The following is a 22,033-nucleotide window of genomic DNA, read 5'->3' on the forward strand; positions in this document are numbered from 1 at the left end:
CCAAACACGGACAGAGCCTGACCTGCTCTGGTTTTACACACAACCAAGGCAAGGTTAGAGCTGTTGGGGTCTCACCTCTTGCCTGCTTTTTGTGATCCTCTGGTTACAGGCTGGAGCATGGCATCTCACCAGGCTCCTTCTGATTTGGCACACCCCCCCCCCCCACACACACACACACCATGCCAAGTGCCCCTTCTTCTCCATGTGGACTTGAATTCAGCTACTGCATACAGAAATCACACGCAATGCCCACGACATTGCTCTGGGCACAACTCCTTACTAACATCCCCTGTGCCTCTTCAGTTTGCCACAGCATCACTGCCAGGTCTGACACCACAGTGTTACAGATCAGGAGGATCAAATATCCCCYGGGGGAGCAGATTCCTTATTCAAGTGGGGAAATAGGTCACCACTGGCAACAGGGGARGATGCAGGTCTTTCTTCTCCTCTTCCTGCTAGAGTCCCTAAAGCTGAATCTCGTAGTCCCAGACCAGCTGAATCAGGACAGCTGAAGAGTGGGCTGAGGTTTGTTTTGTCAAGGGTGCACTTAGCAGGGTCTCCTGGGAAACTTCAGTCACCACTTGAGCAAACACACTGACAGCTACCACACATCATACCCAAGAATCTTATTTGAAGGCCAGGAAGGTTGCCCAAATCATTACACGGTCGAGGAGAYGTTTCCTTTTGGGACTGTCCAAGCGTGCTCGCAGGGCTGGTTTTTAGAGAAGAGAGATTTCATGGAGAACCCAGCAGGAGGACAGCAAAGCCTGAGCTGTAGAGAGGAAGGGGCCGGGAGGCTGTGTCTCCATGGAGCTCGGCAGCAGTGGGACGAGCAGGTCACAAAGCAGCGCCATGCTCTAGAATGTGCCCTGCAGCATCAGGTCCCCTGGGCATGGCAACATGGCRGCCACAGGTGAGTTACCTGTCCTGGAGGCTTCAGCTTCTACAAGCCCATCTCAGCAGGGAAAAGCCCTAGGATTTGGAAACCTATATCCTGTCTGCAACACAGCTATGCTCTGTGCTTTCACCAAGGTGGACATTTTCAAGGGCATCTTTCCATCAGTAGGCTGCAGCCTTCTTGTGGCAATCCACTCCCCTCACATCCAATCACTTAGAAGTGAATAAAACTTTACAGGATAGCAGGAAGTCTTGGGTACTAGTAACCCTGGCTCTGGGATCCTGGGTAGACACAGTGTCTGCAGTGAGTCACTGTCACTCTAATCAGAGCCCCAGTCTGCCTCTAGCCTAATGACTGGTGATTTCTAGGAGCTTCTGCCACCTGAAGAGCAGCCCTCAGGACATCAGCATACCAAGGCAGAGAGGCTGGAGTAGCTGCATCAAAGCACAACCACCACTTCCTCATCACACTAGTGGGGTTGCTCCTAGGGTCTGGGTAAGGATGGAGGAGCRCAGCTCCTCTCCTCCCACCCACAGTGACTTTGTCTTGTCCCACTGATGTTTTTTTCTGAGAGAACAGCTTTACATTCTCTAAATAATCTGGTTGGGCACCCTCTAGCTTACAGTACAGTAAAACCTGGAGCTGATGCAGTTTAAGCTAAAGCATTTCAGAGGCTGCCTCAGATCCAAATCCTCCCCTGTGTGCACAGGTCAGGCCCATACCACATATCCCCTATCGTTATTCTGGCTCCTCAAAACTATTCTTTTGGTTCAAGAACGTGTCATACCTGATAACAAACACACCAGGTAATTTTCTCTTCCTCCCCTAGCAACCATAGCCTCTACGAACATGGGGGTTCTGCTGCAAGATGACGTTTTTGTCGACTTTTTCAACACATTTCTGAACCTTCCCGTAAGTTTACTCCTCACTATAAGTCCCAGGACCTTTCTGAACCTTTCTCAGATGAATTTTCAGGCTTCTGTGGTGTCAGAAGCCCCAGGAARTTTGGGGATACACCACTTACAGGCTGGTGAACCAGGAAAATCTGTGGCACTCAGCTTGGAAGAGGTGRTTGAGATAGAGGTCTAAAAGGGAAGATGATGCCCTCCTTCTTATGGGGGACTAACTGGAGTAGCTGGGATCTACGCTCCCCTGCTAATCTTCATCTCTTTCAGCTCTCCCCTTTTCTTTTGATACAGATTTTTGGCCAGACACCCATTTACCTCAGCAGCATTGGCCGGTGGAACCTCTGGCCAGAGCTACCGAGCCACCTGGTGAGAAGATACCCCCCCCTTCATGAGGCAGGAATCCTGCAGGGGAGGGAAGAGGGGTGAAGGAGGAGGCAGGAAAGGGCATCAGGCAGGGAAGCAGAGAGACAAAAAGGCAGTTTCACATTGCTGAGGTGACTCTGACTCTCTCCTATCTGTGCAGCTAAGGGATTATTTCCAACCCAAGCATCACATTCCTTCTGAGCTCCAGGAGGCCCTGGTGTTAGGCCAGCCTACAGGGTCAGTCCAGCACTCAGTAGACATTGGTGGCTGGGCCTCAAGAAGTGCATGTGCGCGGCAGCAGGGAAGGAGGCCTCTTGTGTCCAGGGAGTCACGAGGAGCAAAGTCCTATCAACCTCCGAATTGGCTTAGCCCCCTCCCGGGTGTCCTCCTTTCCCGTGGCCACAGGATGGCTTGCTGTGCTCACATTCCCTAGCAAAAGGGACCCTGCCTTTCTCCTCACTGYCTGAAAGCTGCTGTTCCCTCCTGCCTGGGCTCCTGGGAAAGAGGCAGGCTGCACAGAAAAGGAGCCYTGTAGGGAAACCTGCAAGCCCAGGTCTAACAAGCAGCAGGTTCCTGGGTAGAGTTGGCATCAGCCTCCCAGGGACCCGGGCATAAGCAACAGCTCAAATGTCCCCATCTTTCTCCAGTGCAGGGGATRTCTTACACTGCCGTTTAGCAACAGGGTACCTCGCCTGCCTACTTCCCCCATGGYGCAGGCCCGTTACTCACCCTCGAATCCTTAGGCAAGAGATGGCTCCTCTCTCACAGCCTTCTCCTTTCCTTGGGGTACGGGTGCAACGCAGGATCCCAGCCTCCCGGGTTTATTGACTTGGTTGGAAAAGCACCGGCTGCCTCACTTCTGCAAATCCAGCTTGTGCCTCCACTTCGTCCTCTGCCAGAAGCTCCTCAGTTTCATTCGGTCGGAGGAAGCAGGTGAGTCATAACGACACTGAAGAAATCGGAGCAACCACGCACGGGGCGGCTTCGCTGCTGAACGGGACTTCCTTTCACCGCGGCTGTCTCCGTCCGGCACCTGCCGAGTACAGTGGGAGGCAACAAAAGCGCATGCTGCGGCTCTGCTCCCGAGACGTGCTTCAGAGGGGGGCGACCTCTGAAACGCAAGCGTAAAAAGGCACTGCGGGTCCCATTTTTAGGAGCGCAGCAGCTCCTAGGACAGGCTTGCCAAAGAGCTAATGGGGCTTTACCTCTCAGCCTTCCCTGGAGGTGAGCTGCAATAGCTGCTTGACATCAGCTGCAGGATTTCCCCTGTGATTCATGGGCAAAGCAGGTCTGGAGAGCAGGCTTGGACCCGTGCTAAGCTGTCACTGTGAGCATAACCTTGGGGTCCTTAAATCAAAGCTCACATCTCTCYGGCAGCAGTGTGGCCACAGGGACCAGCAGGTGGAAGACTCTGGCCTGCACGTTCACAGCTGTCCCCTCCAATCTCTTCACAAGCAGAGAAGGATTTCAGCCCAAATTTGGCTCATCTTTTCAGTACACGGAGAAGTTAGAGTATGATATTATCAGAGTATCTACAGGCAGGAAGTTGAGATTATGGCATTTCCAGTTTTCTAACAGGCAAGGTTACCCAGGCTTCAGCACTTCATTGGATTATGCTCCTCTTCTCTAGTGTTTCCTATGCTGGTAAAATACYCTGCTGGCCTATCCCTTGGGTTGTCCTATGGGCAGAAAATCTGAACTGTGCTCAGAGACTTACTCCTAAAAGTCTTTGCTGCAACTCAGTTAAGCATAGTTACAGCTGCCCTTCAGGTTGTGAYGTTAAGCAGAGGCTTAGACTCAGGAAGTAATTTCAGGAAAAGMAGCAATTTATCAAGGCCCAAAGGCTTGCTGCTTTGCTTTTTCTGAMTGCATTGCTGCTTCTTCTCCAGCTGGGTTTAACAGCAGGATGAAGGAGTCCGAGAGGAAATCCCAAGTGCACGCAAAAAAGATGGAAATTTGCAAGAGCAGGAGGCAGGATGGAGTAGCTGGGCAGGTTATCACGGGCATGAGCAGATCCCACTGCATCTTACCATCACAACCCTGTCCAAAACTCCTATTTCCATGTGATTCACCGGGCTCCTGGCTTGYAGCACTGCTTCGTCCAGGGTCAGGGAGGGGCACTGGAGGATGCTGGTGGGGCTGAGGGGCCTTCTTGGGGGCTGTCCCTGCACGCACCCTTGTGACACTGTGCTCTGCACTCTCTCTCGGACAGCAAAACTGCTGAACTGGCAGAGCGCTGACCAATGGCTGCTTGAAAAGTGCATCAGCGGGAGCCGGGGCATGTGGCGGTTTCGGGCCTTCGTCCAAGGACTGGCAGGTGGGCACGGGGCACTCTCTCAGCCCTTTCTCAGTCAGCTGCTGCTGATCTYCCCAGCAGGATACCAGCATAGAGCTGGTGGACTGGATAAGCACTGGTGAGACACAAGAAACTACTATCTTAGACACCACTCCGGAAGACAAACCAACAGCAGAGCTGCAGCTTGGCTGCTGCAAGCCGGGGAGATGGGTAGCCCTCGCTCTTCTCTCTACAGCTCCTTCAGCTTCCTTCTTTGTGCTTTAAAATGAAGGATACTTTGCTTCTCAACAAATCTTTCAGGGACTCCCCCTCCAGCCCCCTCCCTCTGTCTCTTTYGGTCTGATCCGCAGGGGAAGAACTAACCAAGTTCTGGCTCACAACTGAAAGGATTCTGGGGCTCGACAAGTCAGATGCAACACAGAGAAAGCTCTACCTGTCCTTGCTCCATGCACTGAAGGCCACCCACCTGAGGGAAGGTTCCAGAGTTATCGCTCTCTGCAGGACACCCATTGGTAAGAAGCATCGGAGCCAGTGACGAGCAGTGCCCTTTCAGGGGGTCTGACGTTCTGCTGGCTGCTCCCAGCCTTCCTACAGCTCCCCTGCAGAGATGGGGTACCACCACTGGTACTGCCTGGCTGGGGAGCTCCGCTGGCACGAAGAGCCTGGATGGGGCTGCCCCCCAGCGTAATCCTCTGTGTCCGTTTCAGAGCCAGTACAGGAAATCACAGACTGGCGCAGGCAGCCTATTAGCACCTGGAAGGAGACCTTAAGCAGGATGCAGACACTGGCCCTGCTTAAGATTCAGAATTACTGGCTCCCTAACTTTTTCATTCACTGCAAGCTGAGCATGGAGAAAGAGGAATCGTGCTGGCCTCTTCTGCAGGAATATCGTGAGCGATTACTGGCCAACGCACAGGAGCCAACAGACTCTTTTAATGATCTCTTTACAATGCATATTAAAAAGAGCCAGGCTTTGTCAGGGCCCTACTGCAGCAAGAAGGCCAAAGAGGAGATCTGGACTCTCACCAAAGAGGGAAGAGTCGCCCAAGAAATGAAGATGCTCGGGAGTTTTGGGGGGCAATCAGAAAAAAAGCCAGGGCCAGCCAGGAGCACGTATAGTTCAGACACAGAGAAATCATATCTGGATGAGGATACTTTGGACCTGATTTCTCAGCAGTCAGAGCATCTTGCAGACACTGCCTTTGGAGACAAAGGAGGAGAGACCTCTCCCAAAAGCTCCTGCCCTGACATAGAGCACTTCCTTCAACTGGAAGAGCTCTGTGAAGAGCAATTGCTCTCTGACATGCATTTCTCTACACCAGTTGTCCAGCTGCCATCCCTGCTAGCCCTGAAAAGGCCAGTCAAGTCCTTTTCCTCCTTAAGCTTCCTTGCTTGGGCCCTGAGTGCTGAGGGCTGTGCAGGGCAGCCCTTCAGGGAGTTCTTGAAGCGCAAGGAGAGACCCATGGAGACTTGTCTCCTGGACCTGTGGCATGACCTCGAGGATTTTCTGTGCGTGGTGCTGGGCTGCAGCGGTGAAGGAAGTTTCTTGCTGCGCCATTTGATAGGGGTGAGGATATGCAAGACTTACCTGGAAAAAGGCTCCATTCATCATCTTCCTCTGGAGATGAAGACTCTCAGGAACTTGCAGGACCGCCTGCCTTCTGGAGAAGTCACTCCCTGGATATTCAAAGCCCAGGAGGAGATTTGTAAGGTACAGAGTGGCACTGGCAGTGCTCAGGCTGAGGTGCACCACTGGTGTTCACCCCCCCGGGTTGGTGGGAGAATTTAGGGGCTGTTTAAGATAGGTGCTTGAGTTCAGAAATAGGGCACAGAAAGGAAAAATGGAGATGAAAGCTCAGGAAGGAAAAAACTTTTAGTCACAGGTCACCTTCTGCTAGAACCGGTAACCAAGGCATGACAGGCCAGCGGAGAGGAGCATCCCCAGTGGTTTGCTAGGCTGTGAACCGGAGAAGAAACAGTCATTTAGCAGCCAGTGACCTCAGTCATTAGACTCACGGGCCAAGGGCCTGGGGATCATGGTACAGCAGCAGTCCTTTCCCATCTGAGTCACCGGTTCCAGCACAACACAATTAAAAAGCATTTATAACCCAGGCGTTGCTGGGCAGGCCCAAAACAGAGGGTATGGTGGGATGGGGAGCTGGGGAGGCAGCACCAGCAAGCCCCGCTCTGCTCTGCCTTCACGACGGCCAGCAGCAGCAGGAGAGCAGGGCTGCGGAAGCCCACTCCCAGCCCYATGCTCCCTTGCCACATGCCCCTCGCTGGCCAGCTCAGAAGTGTGCACCACTAAGAGCCCATCTTGCTTCTTGCTCAGGTGCTCGAATTCTTCTATGACGAGTTTCTGGCTGAAGATGATGAGACTTTCCTTCAGTTTATGGTAAAGAGGACATGGTGGGGGCCAGGGCAATCCTTGCGGGCATGCAGGAACCGGTGGGGTCTCAGAAGGAGACAAGAYGGATGGGAGGGAAAGCCCTGCCACTGCAGTGGTTGTACACCCCATGGTGTCCATGCTGCAATGCTGCCTAGGCATGGGAATAAGGCAGAATCTGCCCTTTTCCAGCTCCTCGGAGCAATGTTCCTTGGCTCTTCCACCACAACTTCCCATAACTCAGCAGCCATAGTCCTGTGTCGCAGGCACATAACTGACAAAACACTTCTGGGGAGAAATTATGTCCCTTTTTTCCTTGCCTACAGTAAATACTGCTGTAAGTCTGACTCATGGGCAGACACACATGCATACGGTCCTGTCCCAGAAGCAGTGCCTGGCCAGCATGCCAGGGAAAGAGGGCATGAAGCATTTCGGCCTATGATTCAATTGCACTCAGGTTTTCCACATATTTTTTCTACTGTGTAAAAGAGTGGTTTAAGGAAGCAGAGTCACATAAGCACACGTATTCCRAACTATTTCCCTTTCTGGCACTAGAAATCACGCTATGGCTTCATACTTCTCAATGGCCTGGCCTTACACCATGAAACCTTCTCACAARCAGAAAGCCCACAGCATCCCATCTACTCAGGGTCCCCRCARAACCTGTACATGCAGCTTTGCGCAYGCAGCCAGGATGCACATCAGCCAGTAGGGTTAGTCAGGGTCAACGCCCAAAGACCTGGCTTGCAGAGAGATCTAGGCATCTCAGCCAGTGAGAACTAACTGCTTACAGAAACACCACTTGGCATCTGTCAGCTCCTGACCCTGATTCATTAAATTCTCTCGGTTGTAAGTTAATTAGCTGCCCAGGTTTTTAAGCATCCCTTAGTGAGGAAATTACTTTTCAGAGCGCAGACCAGGTCTGGAAGTGCACTTAGCACTTCAGCAGGTGCCGAGGGCATGCTACCTGCAGGACACCATGCCCTMGGCCAAACTCTTTGTGGGTTTCACTTCTCTGGTAGTAGTTGAATTGCTCAGGAGCTTAGCAAGGTTATTTTTGGTGCTTACTCTCAGCAGCATGTAACTCAATCAGAAAATTGCCACTCTTAGCCCTCTGCTTGGTGAGTCATGCCAAGTGCTCGCCAGTGGTGAAGGGCCAAAACCTGCAGACGGATCTCAGCAGCACAGTCTGGCTGCAACAGGGAGGTAGAAAGGCACTCCCAGGGCCAGAACCCGACGCAGGGAAAGCAGCCAACCCAAAGGGCATATGAGGTTACCTGTCTGCTGCTATCTTCTCAGTTGTTTTCAGCCCTCTTGGCTGGCTGTTGGCCTCTTCAGGAAAGCCGTTGCCTTTTCCTGTCTGACCAGCCTAGAGAACCTGCTGCATACCCCTGTATGTTCCAAAAACAGGTAGACTTGAGCCAGCTTTAAACAGCTGCATGGTCAGGTTTAGGGGCTATGCTGAGTTCTGTACTCCTGCAGACTTCTTCCAGGCATCTTAAAGCCAGAGTGGAGATGCAACTTGGACAGATTTGTATTCCCCTGCCTAATAAAATGTAATTAGGGCTGTTTCAGAGWATATCCTAATCATCAGCTGTTTTCATGGAGGAATTTTTTTCTGCTTGACAAAGTAAACTACACTAGGTGAGCTCCTTGAACTGTGAAAGTCCTGTGGCCAGTGGCATCTGAGTTGCAGTGAACTACAGGCTGTATGCAYGACCTTGGGCAATCACATGGTCTGCAGTGAAATTCTCTATGTATAAAATGAGATAACACTTCTCTTCCCCCCACACCTGGTTCTAGGGAGAAGTAGGTGGGTTATTTAGACTACACAGTGCCTAAGTCTCCTTATACAGCAACTTGCAATATGAATTTCCATGCACTACTGGCATAAGAAAATAATAAACTCTGAGCATTGGCTAGAGTATCCAGACAGAGTATCAGCTACCATCAGAACTCTGCCTGCCCCTCTTAACACTCTATAGCCTTGAGAATGTTAAGATCTGATTTTTTTTTCTGTAACATAGAGGACACCCAAAATGCAGTTAGGCTACTGTCTGCAATGCTGGAGCAGTTCCTCAGATGGGGTATGTGCTCTGTGTAATTCCCCTCTGCTCTTCTTGCTGTAGTCCCCACAGAGCAGTTTCCTGATGCCCAAGATGCAAGGACACACTGTTGGGAAAGATGAACATTTTCTCCTACTCAAGCGGATAAACGAATCCTTGAAGCTGAGCCAAGCCCTGTATGGCATGAGGGACTTGGAAAGTCTCTCCTCTGAGCACTGGCAATTAATTGCCACCCAGGACCTCCGGAAAGGGGGCTCAATCCAGGTGCAGCTGGAACCTCCCGTGTGCAGGATCGGTAAGAGGAGGCTCTGAATGCCTGCGGGGGCTGAGATTGACTCAGGCAAAGCACAGTCTGTGCATCCATATTGACCAATGCCACTAGCAGACAAGTTTTGGCACATGGCTGGTTTTTTGGCTGTATGTGGAGTGGGTTGGGACAGGCTATCTGAGAGCCATGAGCTGTAATCCAAGCTTTGGCAATGACCTGTGGACCAAGTTCCCTCCTGTCAGCACCAGAAGCAGCACATGGTATGTCCCTGCACCAGCCTGGGTCACCAGGTCAAATGGATGCTATAGCAGAGAGAAAATGAAATTCAAAGCCAGGAACATCCACTGTCATTACACTTCCATACCTTGACCTGCTCCTGGGGCTCACCACACTGCTGTAAAACTTCCACTTTGTCTTCTCCCGTCCTCTCTGGAGAAGATCATCAGCCTTCTGAGTACCTGCCAGTGCACGGAGAGTGACAGCAGCCTCCTGTAGCAACTCTTGATAATTTATAGGGTCTTGGTCATATCTGAGAAACATAGTGTCATTAGTAAATGATGGAAAAAGGACAGAGAAGGAAAAAAGGGTAAATAGTGATCACAATACAGCACTCCGAGTAAGTGCTGGTGGGCTGTCCTAGCCAGCAGGAATGAACATTGGATCCATCCCTTCTTCTTTATCTTATACAGATTTCCAGAAGATGACATTCGATGAGCTGGCTGTTAAGAATCCATTGCTGGCTATGGATCTGCTAAGCGAGAATTACAAGTTTTTCTGTCTCAAATTTCCATCACTTGGTGAGTCGAGTCTGGACAAGCTAGAACCGTGGCAGGCCCACAACTGGCACACCCTTGAAGGTGTCCCGGTGTACCCTAAGGAGACAGGGACAAGCAGAGRTCTTCCCCACTTGCATACCATCACCTGGAAGAATGTCTCCAGAAGGAGAGAGGTCTAGCCATCCTYGAAAGGCATGTTCTTATGGATGTAAATCCAGCCAGAGGGCGGTAATGGGCAGGCTTCTCTTAAGCAGATGCCAAGGAAATCAAACCATGCAGAGGTAAGGAATTCCCACAGTATCCAGCATCTCCTGAGTCAGCCTCCTGAGCATGCCATCAGCATGTGAAACATCAGCATGGTCATTCTGGGGACAGTCTGAGCTTCTTTTGAGTCCTCTGCTCTGAGGACAGCTGTGAGCAGGCTCTGGGAATGATCTGAGGAAAGGGCCAAATCTGTTCTGTCCCAACAGCCTTTGACCTCAAGCATGAAAAGAAGAGGACCTTTCCTGTGAGCAGAACCAAAATAAACGTGCCGAAGTCCACTGTTGTCATATTAGAGAAGCCAACTGTAAGACCCAGGTCTGGCTCTTTACAACACAAGGCTTTGCCATTTTCTGACATTTCCACTCTCTCAGGAAGCAGATTTTTCCCAGTACTTTCCTGTAGTGTCAGTGATCCCTGCTTCAGAGTTGGGCTCTCTCAGATGTAGAGAGTCACATGGGTGACTTGTGGGTCTAAATGGTAGGGTAACCAGGGAAGATGATAAAGGGGAAAATATTTTAATATACCTTCACCCCATAGGCCAGATGTATTCCTYGTATCTTGTGCGTGTCTCATGAACTTGATCCTAGATAGTTCTCTGACATTCCACCTATGCTTCAGCCAAGCAACTCCCAAATTCCAAAGAAGTGGTTAAAGATCACCCCTGATTGTGCTTAAATCTCTGTCCTTGTGGACTGYGAAAATGTCCCATAAAATCCTCTACCACCCACTAGCAAACTTTTGCTCATTCTCAACATGTATGACAGAGAAGCACTATGCCCTCCTCTTCYCACCAGTCCTTCCCTCATGGTACCCCATCCTTACCTTCCTCCTCCCTGTGGTCTCTGAATAKCTGCCATGGTTCTGAGGTTCTTGCAGGTTCTGAGGTCTCCAGCACAGAGCTAAAGTCCTGTCTCCTCCTCAGTCCTCTGGTTAAAGCCCCCTGTTCTGACCGAGACCAGCTCCTCTGCATACATAGCAGCAAAGCTGGGAGTTGGGTGTACCCACAGCAAAAAAGCAGYAGCTTGTCAGGAGAGTCCCACTCTGGCTTCCCAACAGCTCAGTGGATGGGCAGGGAAGACRACAGGCTATGCTCCACCAGTACCTTCGCTGGTCCATCTGCTTCACAGATTAGGCACCCCACTGGTCCACGAGTTTCTACCTCTTCTTCAGGAGTCTCTCTCATTGAAGAGACAGACATACAGGTTCTGCCTCTTTTCTAGGGCACTGGCAGCACAGAGAGCATGTCTGCTGGTATATCCTTCTCTGCAGGCACTTCATGGAAGTATTGCACAACCCTGCCCATTTGGAGTTCTTCAAGCAGTTCCTCAAGGAGCACAACACAGATGGCCCACTGCACTTTTGGCTGGCTGTGGAAAAGCAGGTCGCAGAGACCAACCCCAGGCGGCAACGCATCCTCATCAACAACATTGTCAGAACGTACTTCCATGCTAAAATCCCAGCTGGTATGCACCCTCCCACCCTGTGCTTTACTTGAGTCATGGTGGAGCCCTTTTCTGTCTGAACTGGATACAGACACCAACCAGTTCTTCCTTCCCTGTCCAGTAGAGTACATGTTTGCTGAGACCTTCCACTGCCACCTATATTTCTAGGAAGGTTGTCTACTTCTTTAACAGCATCTTTGAAGAATTGCAACCTGTAATTCCTGCAGTGGCAGAAATAGCACTTCCCTRCCTTGTCTCCTTTAAATGTCCTTTTAGGTGTTTCACTCCTGAAGTATGCAGTTAGAATGGTATATAAAGGAAAAAAGGATGAGACAACCATGTTCAGCAAACAGCAGGTAGAGCAGGCAGAGATGGGGCACGGTGCCACTTGCAGATGTAAGAGTAGGAAGAGCTTTTTCCTGGTGGTTCTGGAGTGGTTGGCAGTAGTGGGCAAGCAGTGACTGCACATCTCTTTCAGAGGAGCTGCTGGACTGCTCTGCTTCTATCATCAGAGAAATAAGTGAGGCCAAAGTAGTCAGCTCTGCTATGCTGATCACAGCACAGACCTTTGTCCAGAAAGCAATGGAAGAACGATGGTGAGGACCTGGCTCAGGCTGCCCAAGGCTGGTTTCTAGATTGCCCGGGGGTTGCACAAACACATTCTTCTTATGGGACCCTCTAAGTGACAGGTAGTGACTGTTACATATTTCCATATTAAGTGTTAGACAGTGTGTCCAAATCCCAGCCAGGCCCTCACACTAATATAGCTGCCATCRAAGCTGGTAATGGATTTACCTGTGCAAGGACAGTAGGTTTCATCCCATAAGGACCAAATTGCTGCTGTGCTTTAGGACCCTGGGTTGGAGGAGGGTACATGCTACAGATAAGCAGAAGCAGAGTGGAAACTCCCAAACCTGCTGCCTGCAACAGCAGAGACCAAGGGAAGGGATTCAGTCCCAAGTTTCTTCCTCCAGCGCSCTCTACGAACAAAAGTCTTGTGGAAGCCCAAGACATACAAGCCTGGAGATCCCCGTCAGCTGCTCCCCACCATAGCTGCAGTTCCACCAGCCTCCCCTGCCACTGTCCTGCTGGTGTATCTGGCTGTCGTTCATGTTCTCTCTCTGATCACCCATCTGGCAGGTTTATGGACTACCAGGACCTGTTCCCCCCAGACAGTATCTGTGAGCCTCGCCTACTTTTGCGACACGGGATGGGGAAATTCAAGAGAGATGAGCTGGTAAGGAAAGACTCACTCCTGGAAGGCCTGGGCTGCTGTCCAGGCAAGAAAGAGAGATGTTGCTGATCAAGTGGCAGTCACCTAAGAGGTGAGGGTGGGGAGTGTCAAACTTGCAAGGCACCTGGAGGGTTGCAAAAAAGCAGATGATAGCTAAAGCTTTAATTCTGTGAGCTCTGGTGTGGAACTGGAGCCCTGCTCCACACAGAAGTGACTAGATTTAGCCAGGACTTGCCAACTGATTCACAATATCGCCTATGAAACTCAGAGTCCTGAAGCCCTGAGTGAAACCCAGAAATGCAAAGCTGATGGCTGGGTCACAGATCCCACTTCCAGGACTGAACTCTGGTGCTCAAGCTCACGGTGGCAGGTCTGAGCAGAAAGGGCTCTGCCCCAGCCCAGAGCAAGCTGCCACAAGATCACACSCCGGCCCTCCACTGCCCCGGCTCCTGCGGGGCTCTGGCGCAAGCTAACGTGAGCTGTGCTATGTCTCCACAGAGGAAGGCCTGGGAAGCCATTCGTGGCTGCGTCAAGAGCATCTGCAAGTTCCGGAGGGAAATGAACAACGAAAGAGCCCGTGCGGAGTTTGAGGACTTTCTCCGGAAAGAAGTAGGAAATCGAAAGGAAAGTATGTCTAGACTCCTGCCACCTCCCTCTGCCCCCTCCCCAASACAGCCCTGGGTTTAGGAAAGGTARAGGAGGAAGCTCGTGGCTTATCTCCCATCCCAATATCCTCTGCTGGCGGCACATAAAGAGCCAGAAAAAGTGGTGTCTCGGGATGACTGATATTGCTGTGCAGAAATCTGCTCTGAGTGAGCAGATGATGGAAAAGATGAGAGAGAAGAGGTACAGAATGGGGTTGTCTCTCCTAGGTGAGTTGTTATGCAGGTGGGCATTTAGGCTGACCCTTGACACCTAACCACAGTGCTCCTAAGCATCCAACGCTAGCTTAGAAAAGAAGTGGCCACCTTCTTCCAGGCACTCCAGGAACACCAACACTTTGGCGCTGCAGTCGAGCAATGAGGCCCAGAATTTCACACAACACGCACACACGCCTTCATGCAASAGCTGGCTTTCTGACGCTGGTGGCTCACCTGCTGCCCCTCATTTCTCTAAGCCCATGCGATGATGCCATTGCACGTCTCTCACACAATAACATAAATGCAGCAATTTGCATCCCTTCCCAAGAACAAGGAGGCTACAGTGAGACAGGCTTGAAATAAACCAAAGGAGATATTTTTTCATGCAACAGGTAGCTGACCTATGAACAATTTGCCAAACRATAAAGATCTTGAGATTTTATGCAGGTTTAAGAAAAGACTGGAAAAGCTGGTGGAAAAGAAATCTACTAAAGCTGCTAAATAAACAGAAACCTCAATTAGCTCAAGAGGCCCCTGGGTGTGAAATACTTGGAAGCTAGAGAGTATTATATGTGGGGGAAGTAACAGATGTTTTCCCTTTCTATTTCACTAGTCATCTGCTTGTGGCCTCTGCTGGAGAGGGGACATAGCATATGCATTGCGCTAGGCAGACAAACAGATATTATGTAACCTGCTATGGTCATCCTCCGTGAAAACAAGGAACATAAGCACTTCACGGGTGTGAACGGAAGGGTGGAGGGGGGGAGATTACAAAGCTAGGAGGAAGGCTGGACAAATTATTTGCATATAGGAAAAGCAAGCACAGGTGAGATGAGAAAAATCAGGATTCCTCAGGATCAAATGCCCAGTTGGCTTCAAATCCAGCGCTGGACGAAGCAAGAAACAGCACCTCTTCTCCCCTCTCAGATTTGCCCATCAACTTGACACAGAGCAGCAGCACTTCAGGCACTTTCCACTCACATATGACCCCTGCCAACATCCCGCAAGACACRGAGATGGTACTAGTGAAACGCCGCCTTTTTAAGAACCGGCTCATTACTGTTAACTTCCTCCTCAACGATCTCCACTTTTATCTGGAGATTGACAAGTAAGTCCTCCTTTCCACCAGGTTGTCAGGTACCACCAAGTCTCCTTTGGYTCAGGAACCCAAACCCATCTGTCAGATAGTGCCTGTCCCATGGCAGGGGATAAAGCCTGGTTCAGTGATTCATTAGCACACACTAAGGTCTACACTGCCACACCTAAACTCCTATCAGCACCTCTATGCAAGGCAGGTGTCTGAACATTAATCTTCAGCATAAGGCACAACCAAAGTCTCACCTCCAAAGGTGTCTATATCTAACCTGCCYGTGTTCACCTGTCCTTGAACCCCAAAGAAACCTCTATTTCAACCAGAAAGAGTYTCTGTGTATGTATCTTAAAAACATCTCTGGTTTGACAGTCCCAAGCAATCTAACCTTCTACCTAAGCCTTTCTTGACATTCTGATTGTGGCATTTCTCCATTGACCTCTTCTGGTCCTGTGACAAATCTACAAAAACAAGCTGTGGACAATACACAATAGCTTAGCAGTTATTACACACACACATGTGCATGAAACCAGGTTTCAATTCCCTTCTCTTCCTGAAGATGCACAAACATAACATCCTCTAGGCAAATGCTGGGACTAGGAAAGCGATAGAAGAGGGAAGCGGCTTTTCATCCCTCCTGTTAAACTGTTCCACACTTTGTGGATTGATTTTTCTGGCCCAGTAAACACTAARCTAAGCAAGAGTTTGATTCTAGACTAGCAGTGAGAGCACTTTTCTCAGAGCARGACACAAATACATGTCTTCACAGGTTTTCCAAGCTGGCTGATTCAGCTAAAGCTCTAGCAAACTGCAGCAAGCACCAAGACCAGGAAATTGCCTTCCTCAAAAACAAAGTCACCATCATCAGCAATCTCTTTCTGGACTCTGATATTCCCCCCAAACTGCGGGTAAGAAGCTAGGACCCACCCAGGAAGCCTGGAGGCTGCTCTCTGTTCATTGCTTAGGAACAYTGAGAGCAGCTGCCAGCAGATGTGGGGAAAGAGGAACTGGACAGAGGTTTGAATCTGCTCTAACCAAGTATGCTCCAAAGTTTCAGGGCATGCTCTAAGGGCTGGAAACTTCTGCTTGGGCTCTATGGGATGGTAACTCATCCAGCTCAAGACACACTGACACTTCACCCAGACCCATTCAGAACAAATGCATGGGCACAGAGGCAGTGCGCTCACCTCCCTGATAGAGAACAGCCATGGCTGAAGCACCAGGACGAGCACTGCACTCTGATTCATTCCTTTCACTCTACAGATGTCAATGTCACCGTGACCCCCTCCCCACCACACTGCAGCAGCCTCTTACCCCACAGCATGCCACAGTATAGCCATGACTCTGTCAAAGTTCCCTTTGGACAGCACAGCATAGTAAAATCAGCCCTTGCGTTCTGGACAATCAACCAGGACGTAACTGGTCTCTTCAAATACAYTCCTGAAATGTAATGCAGTCAGGAAGAACAACTTACCTCTGGGGTCCCAAGAGTGCCACAAACAGCTTTGTTTAAGTGAGGTCTCTTCTGTGGCCAGGTGAACATTTCTGAAGCACAGAAAGATTTAATCTGGAGTTTATCTTCCAAGGAGATACTGGACCGCAGCCTCTACTATGGGGCCACAATTGTCATCTTCCCCATCCTGATGCACTTCTGGAAAAGGTACTAATCCCACTTTCTTGAACTGCCAGAGGCTGGGTGGATGCCAGCCTCTATCCAGCAACATATTCTGACATAATGTGGATGCAGACAAGATGCTCTCGAGGAGCTCAGCTGTAGAGGTCTGCTGCCTTTGACTTTAGCATTTCTTATGCAGGTTCTGCATCAGGAAGGCAATGAAGGGCTTCTGGGTTCCCCGGAAAAGAAGGATGCCAATCTCTTTGCCCATTAAAAAAACCTCCTCCAAATCACCTATCATCTACAGTACAGGTAAGCTCAGCRCCTGTTCCCCCTGCACCACAATTGTCCTCTCAGTCCTGTACTTCCAAAGCAGAGGTTTCCAGACCTAGGTTTCTGGTGTCCCAAAAAGGTTCATGGAAACCAAAGTCCACAAAACTTCAGCTGTGGTTCCCCCTACAAGAGCTAAACTCCCTCCAGTGCTGGAAGCAGCCTTATTGCTGCTATTCATTTGTGCTTGATGCTRCTTTCATAACACACAAGCTTCTTGTAGGACATAGACCTGATGGTCCAGCTGTTACTCTAGTACCTCTATCGAGGGAATGTTTCTAGAAAAAAAGAGGGGAAGGGGGAAAGTAATTCTCAGAGAAGAACCAAAGCAGCCTGGCTGAGTCTTGCCACTGAGTTGAGCTTCTCATCTCTAGTTTGATCCCACGTGAATTTTCACTGAAATATTCTCAATCCTCACATCCCCTAACATGTCTTTGGCCAGCCAGCTGACCAAGCAATAACAACATTTTGGCCATGCCAGTGCTATGCAGTGTGCTCTGCCTCTTCACACAGCTTTGAGGCTATACGTGGTGCAGGCCTGTTGGAGAATGGATTGTCTTTGGAGCCATTTCCTCCTGTCAAATTCAGTCAAAATYGCCCAAAGGGTTTAGATATTTCTTTTGAGAATAGAGAAGTGGGTGCAGAGAATTCATGAGCAAAGAACAATTGCATAACTCATTTACTTCAAAAAACAAGTTAAAAATACTCACGCCCCTAAAACAGAAATTTAACCAACCAATCTTTTGGGTTGTGAATCAGATGGGAGCAGGAAAAAGGAGAAGAGACTGCTCAGAATCGAGCAGCCATACGCCAGATTTAGCAACATTACATCGGGGATGCTTTGAGCAGCTTGAATGGAGAGAAGGTTTCTTTAGGATTTGAGGGGATGTTCATTAAATAGTAGACTGACAGATCTTATATGGACTGGCTAATATCTGAGGAAAAAGAATTTTTCCCTCTTCATCCAGTTGTTTACTTTCAACATACTAAAGAATGCTAAACTGTGAAGAAACACAAAGAAAGTGGTACTAAGTACTGTCATTCCACCTACTAACTTGGATTCTTAACTGAATATTCATCTGGAAACAAATTGATTTTTCATTTTCCCTTTAATCAAAATAGACATGTGCTAATCTTGCTTCGATGGTGGAAAGGATATCAAATATCTTGAGTTCTGCTCCCTGTAATTTAGCACTGTCAAGTTTTGGCCAAAAGACTTACTTGTAAGTCTTAGATATGAACAGCAGATGCTTGAGTCACTGCTCATCAGCTGAACTAGGGCAAAAGACCCCAGTGGTTTTTTTCCTCCATCACTGTAATCGCAAAGACAAGTCCGTTAGCTTAAACCACTCTCACATCTGGGGTTTTACCCTCAATAAAAGGAGATGTTCAGCATGAGTCTCCACTTTGTACAACTGCTTGATATAGTCTCTGTGCCGAGGTGCACAGCAAGACATACTGATCCAAGAAGTAAATGTCAGCAGAAGTAAAACACAAATCCATACTATTCCTAAGACAAATCCCTTACCTTCTATCTAGACTAACAAATAATTACCCCTGCCTTCCCCACTGCACTTCCAGGGCCCCCTAAAACATAGCTGTTTTGATGTAAAACCTTATTGCCACTGACCTCCAGAAGAGATGGATCTCACCCATCAGACACATATTCTTAGCAAGCAACAAGCCAGAACTGTCATCTTATATAGGAGCTATCTGCTGTGTTATCCGGGTCAATGAACGAGCATTTGCTAAGCTCTTGTAAACTTACCTTAGTGTAAAGCCTAACAACCATCCACACAGTCACAACGCTGCCCAAGCACCACAGCCTGTTTTAACTACACAAAGCTTCAGAGGGTAAATACCAATCTGCTTGCACTTAAATGTTTCTCTGGAGAGAGAGAGCACAGGAAGATGTTGAGCTGGGACTGTGATCTATCTCACAGTGAATTTAATCCTGCAGTGAATGTCCCTGGAACAACCTCTTGTCCCCTAGCCACAACTCCCTGTGGCACCTGCTTCTTGACTGGGATAAATAACCAAAGCCAGGGATGGTTAAAAGTCCATCAGCGTCCATTGGTAGGCCACGGAAAGAGACATGTAATCTCTCAGAACTATTATTTCTGCTGCCCTATCCTGTGTCACTCATATTCAGCCTAGCTAACTGAGAAGAATAGGTGCTGTCATGCCTTGGCATGAGAAAGCCAAGACAGCTGCAGGATACAGCACAGACTGGCATCTGCTTTGTGTCACCTGCCAACCTGCAGGTCAGCTCCAATTGCAGCATCTATGTTGTCTGCTGGCAGCAAACCAAAACRACATGCAATCCAAAAATAGCTGCTGCTTCTGATGGCACCACTGATGCATGTGCCACTCTTTGCTTGGAGAATTTTTCTGAACCTTATCACACTTTTACAGATAAGTTTTATCTAAGAATCTTGCTTTTCTGACCTCTAAGGAGCTTGCTTTTCAGCTACATAAGACTGGTTATGTTATGTTGTCTTTATAAGGCAATAAAATTGCTAGAAAAGCCCTCTTATTGCCCATGTCTTGCTTTTGTCTTATGTTGAGGGCTGGCTCTTTGTACAGAAGCTGGTCATGGCACYGCTCTTGCTGCCTGGGGGAGCAGTACCAGCACAGTTAATAGGATGCCACACTTGAATTCATCTTCCAGCTGGTCACCAGGTGTCACTGCAGCACTGTTAGTGGCTTTAGATTGCTGGCAGTGAGCAGAGGGGCTATCTTCYGCTGAGATGGACGTATTACCTGAACCCCACGTCTGATGTGTGTGGTCACAGCACGCCTCTCGGGAGAAGCYACCCCTACAGGCACAAAGCTGGGAGCACGGCCGTGCATGGGGAGCAGCTGGGTACGTGTGTGTCCTTGTCTCTCCAAATGTCGTTTCATTCAAAAGGGAGAAGGCGTCCCCCAGCCCTCTGCCTCRTCCGAGGGCGCGGAAGGGGCCCTCGCGTCGGACACAGAGCAAGGGAGCAGACTCTCCGGGGCTCACCCGCTTACTGATCCTACCGCTTCCTCTTCTCCTCTCTAGGTGACTGCCCGGTCATTGAATTCACGCTGCTGAATGGGATCCAGGTCCTGCTGCCCCAGGCTCAGAAGGAAAAGGAACTGTCCAAGAAGCAGAAGGGTGAGTAGCTGCAGAAACCAGCATTTCRCCTCTGCTGTCCTGCTCCAGGAAAGGGAGCTGGGCTTTCAGGGCTCCCTTCCATCACCTCATGTCAGAGAGTTTGCACCTTTTGTTTTTCTCAGCTTCAAATGAAGTTCTCCAGAAAGGACAGTTGCCTGGCAAACCTGCATCTCCCATCCTGCAACGCAGGTGGGTAACTGCTAGGGCAGCTCACACTGGCCACAAGTACTGGGGGCAGACTCTCCTCTAAAACCTAAAGGYAATTGGGTGGGTCTGTGCAGGTTGCTGGCCAACCCCCACAGTCTCCAGGCAGACGTAACTGGAGTAAAGACATCTCTGCCTTGCCTGCCCTCTTGAATTTGTACCGTGGGTACCAGCAGATCCACAGTCAGTGCAGTGACTGTGAGGGAGCAGGGGGGAGGAAAAAAAAATATTGACATTGCATCCTAAGCTCTCAACTAGACCTGACATTCAGAGGTGCCAAGAATCCACCACTCTTGTTTACATGAGAGGTGGGTGAACTTTGATATACCAGAACAGTCAAAAGGACTAAGGGCTTCAATTCTGGCCCGCATCTAGGGATACTTTAGGGGTAGCTCACATTGCATCTGTTTACTCAGAGCCAGCCCAGAGGAAGGTGACTGCTAAAGAGGCAATGGTCTCTCAGGCATGGGAAAGCCCAAAGGGTCTAGGGAGAAGCATATGGAAACAGATTGTGGACAGTGGGAAGAGGCAGCTGGGATGCACTGAAGCTCWTCCCACATCCGAGGACTGACAGTGTCCACAGCAACACTGTCATTGTATGGGTCTGGACAGTATTTTCTTAAACCTATGGCCATTCCAACACAACTGTGTAGCCTGGGCTGGGCCAGCAGTCCAACTAACACTCCTTTTCTTTTTTCCTTTAGGCAGCAGACTTCAGCTAAGAAGTAGCTAAGAAGTTTATCTAACCCATCCCGGCCTTTCCTCTGTGTGCAGCATCAGCCTTTGTGCACATGGCAGCTCTTGCTCAGCTCACAGGCACCTTGTGAGCCCACACAGCTGCGCTGAAGCCAGGTGTCCTTCGGGAACAGTTCACCTTAGCAAGCCTTGTTTTGCATAGCACCATCCTTAGGGTCTTTAGTTGAACCAGTTTGTAAAGGAAATAAGCAGCAGTTGGAAGTCAGGTGTATTTGTGTTGCCCAGCAGGTCAGGTTTGGCATAGGGACCAGTGAGTCCCCCAACTCCAGGTGGGCAGTTCCTGCTCCCACCTCTCAGCAATCTCTCTCATTAACATATACGAGAAATCTGCAGTTGCTGCCCTTCTCCATGCCCCAAAAACACGCACCAGAATGTCACTATGTTGTTTGTCCCTGGGCCAGACCTTTGTACCCTTGCTGCTCCCATAGGTAAAAATATCTGTACAGCACAGCTTGGCAAAAGTGATGTTTGAGTGTGCTTGAACAGCTCCTCTGCTGCCAGAGATCCCAGTGCAGATGAGGCTAAGGGAGCTCACAGCAGCCCTGGTTCCCTGGTCACCTATGCCTTGGCCAGGCTCTTAGCAGCAGCAGTGGTGGCTGCAGCTCTTCTCCCCTCTCACAGAGGCAGAGGGAAGGGCAGGTGCCCTTACTTTATGTTCCCACCAAGTGGAGCAGGCTTGGGCTCCAAGGAAAGTGGGGAGCCCAAACACACTGTGCACTTTGCACTTAATCATCAACAGCACCTAAAAAAAATGAGCAACTGCCTGCCCAGTAACGCAGAGTGCCGGCTGCTGGGATCTCCACAGCCACAGCACAGCACGGCTCTACACATTTCTCCCCAAGGAGATGAACCCTTACCTGTACATCTATCTCCTTCCCCACATTCAGCTGCAAAGGACTCCGTTGCTCATAGCTGGAACTCAGAGTAAGTMAGTCAGGCCATGTGTACACCATAATGATACATTTGGGGCCTCCTCCCAACAAACTTGCCAAGTGCATTTTGCAAAACTAACACCCAGATCAGACACTCAACTGACCCCTCTGGAAAGGTTGCTTTAGACTGCTGTGGGACTAGATAAGGCCCTGAACGAGCAGGGAGCTGCTTGCTGTAACACCATTCAGTGCTTAAAGCCAGA

The 22,033-nt window shown here is 49.7% G+C and overlaps 1 protein-coding gene across 1 annotated transcript; it reads left to right on the plus strand.

Annotated features, from left to right (window-relative positions):
• The first annotated feature begins 900 nt into the window (after positions 1-900).
• Positions 901-20,871, plus strand: RGSL1 (regulator of G protein signaling like 1). The gene is given in 22 exon segments (XM_085312111.1): positions 901-913; positions 1,716-1,810; positions 2,098-2,172; positions 2,973-3,102; positions 4,382-4,486; positions 4,816-5,006; positions 5,208-6,176; positions 6,798-6,860; positions 8,981-9,212; positions 9,875-9,982; positions 10,432-10,540; positions 11,495-11,688; positions 12,146-12,263; positions 12,808-12,904; positions 13,400-13,529; positions 14,689-14,869; positions 15,621-15,759; positions 16,387-16,511; positions 16,666-16,778; positions 19,813-19,938; positions 20,061-20,127; positions 20,847-20,871. Coding segments are annotated over 22 exon segments (3,405 nt in total).
• Positions 20,872-22,033: the final 1,162 nt, after the last annotated feature.

This window comes from Rhea americana, unplaced genomic scaffold, assembly GCF_003343005.1.
Source record: "Rhea americana isolate MKP2758 unplaced genomic scaffold, rheAme1 scaffold_358, whole genome shotgun sequence".
NCBI classification, from domain to species: Eukaryota; Metazoa; Chordata; class Aves; order Rheiformes; family Rheidae; genus Rhea; species Rhea americana.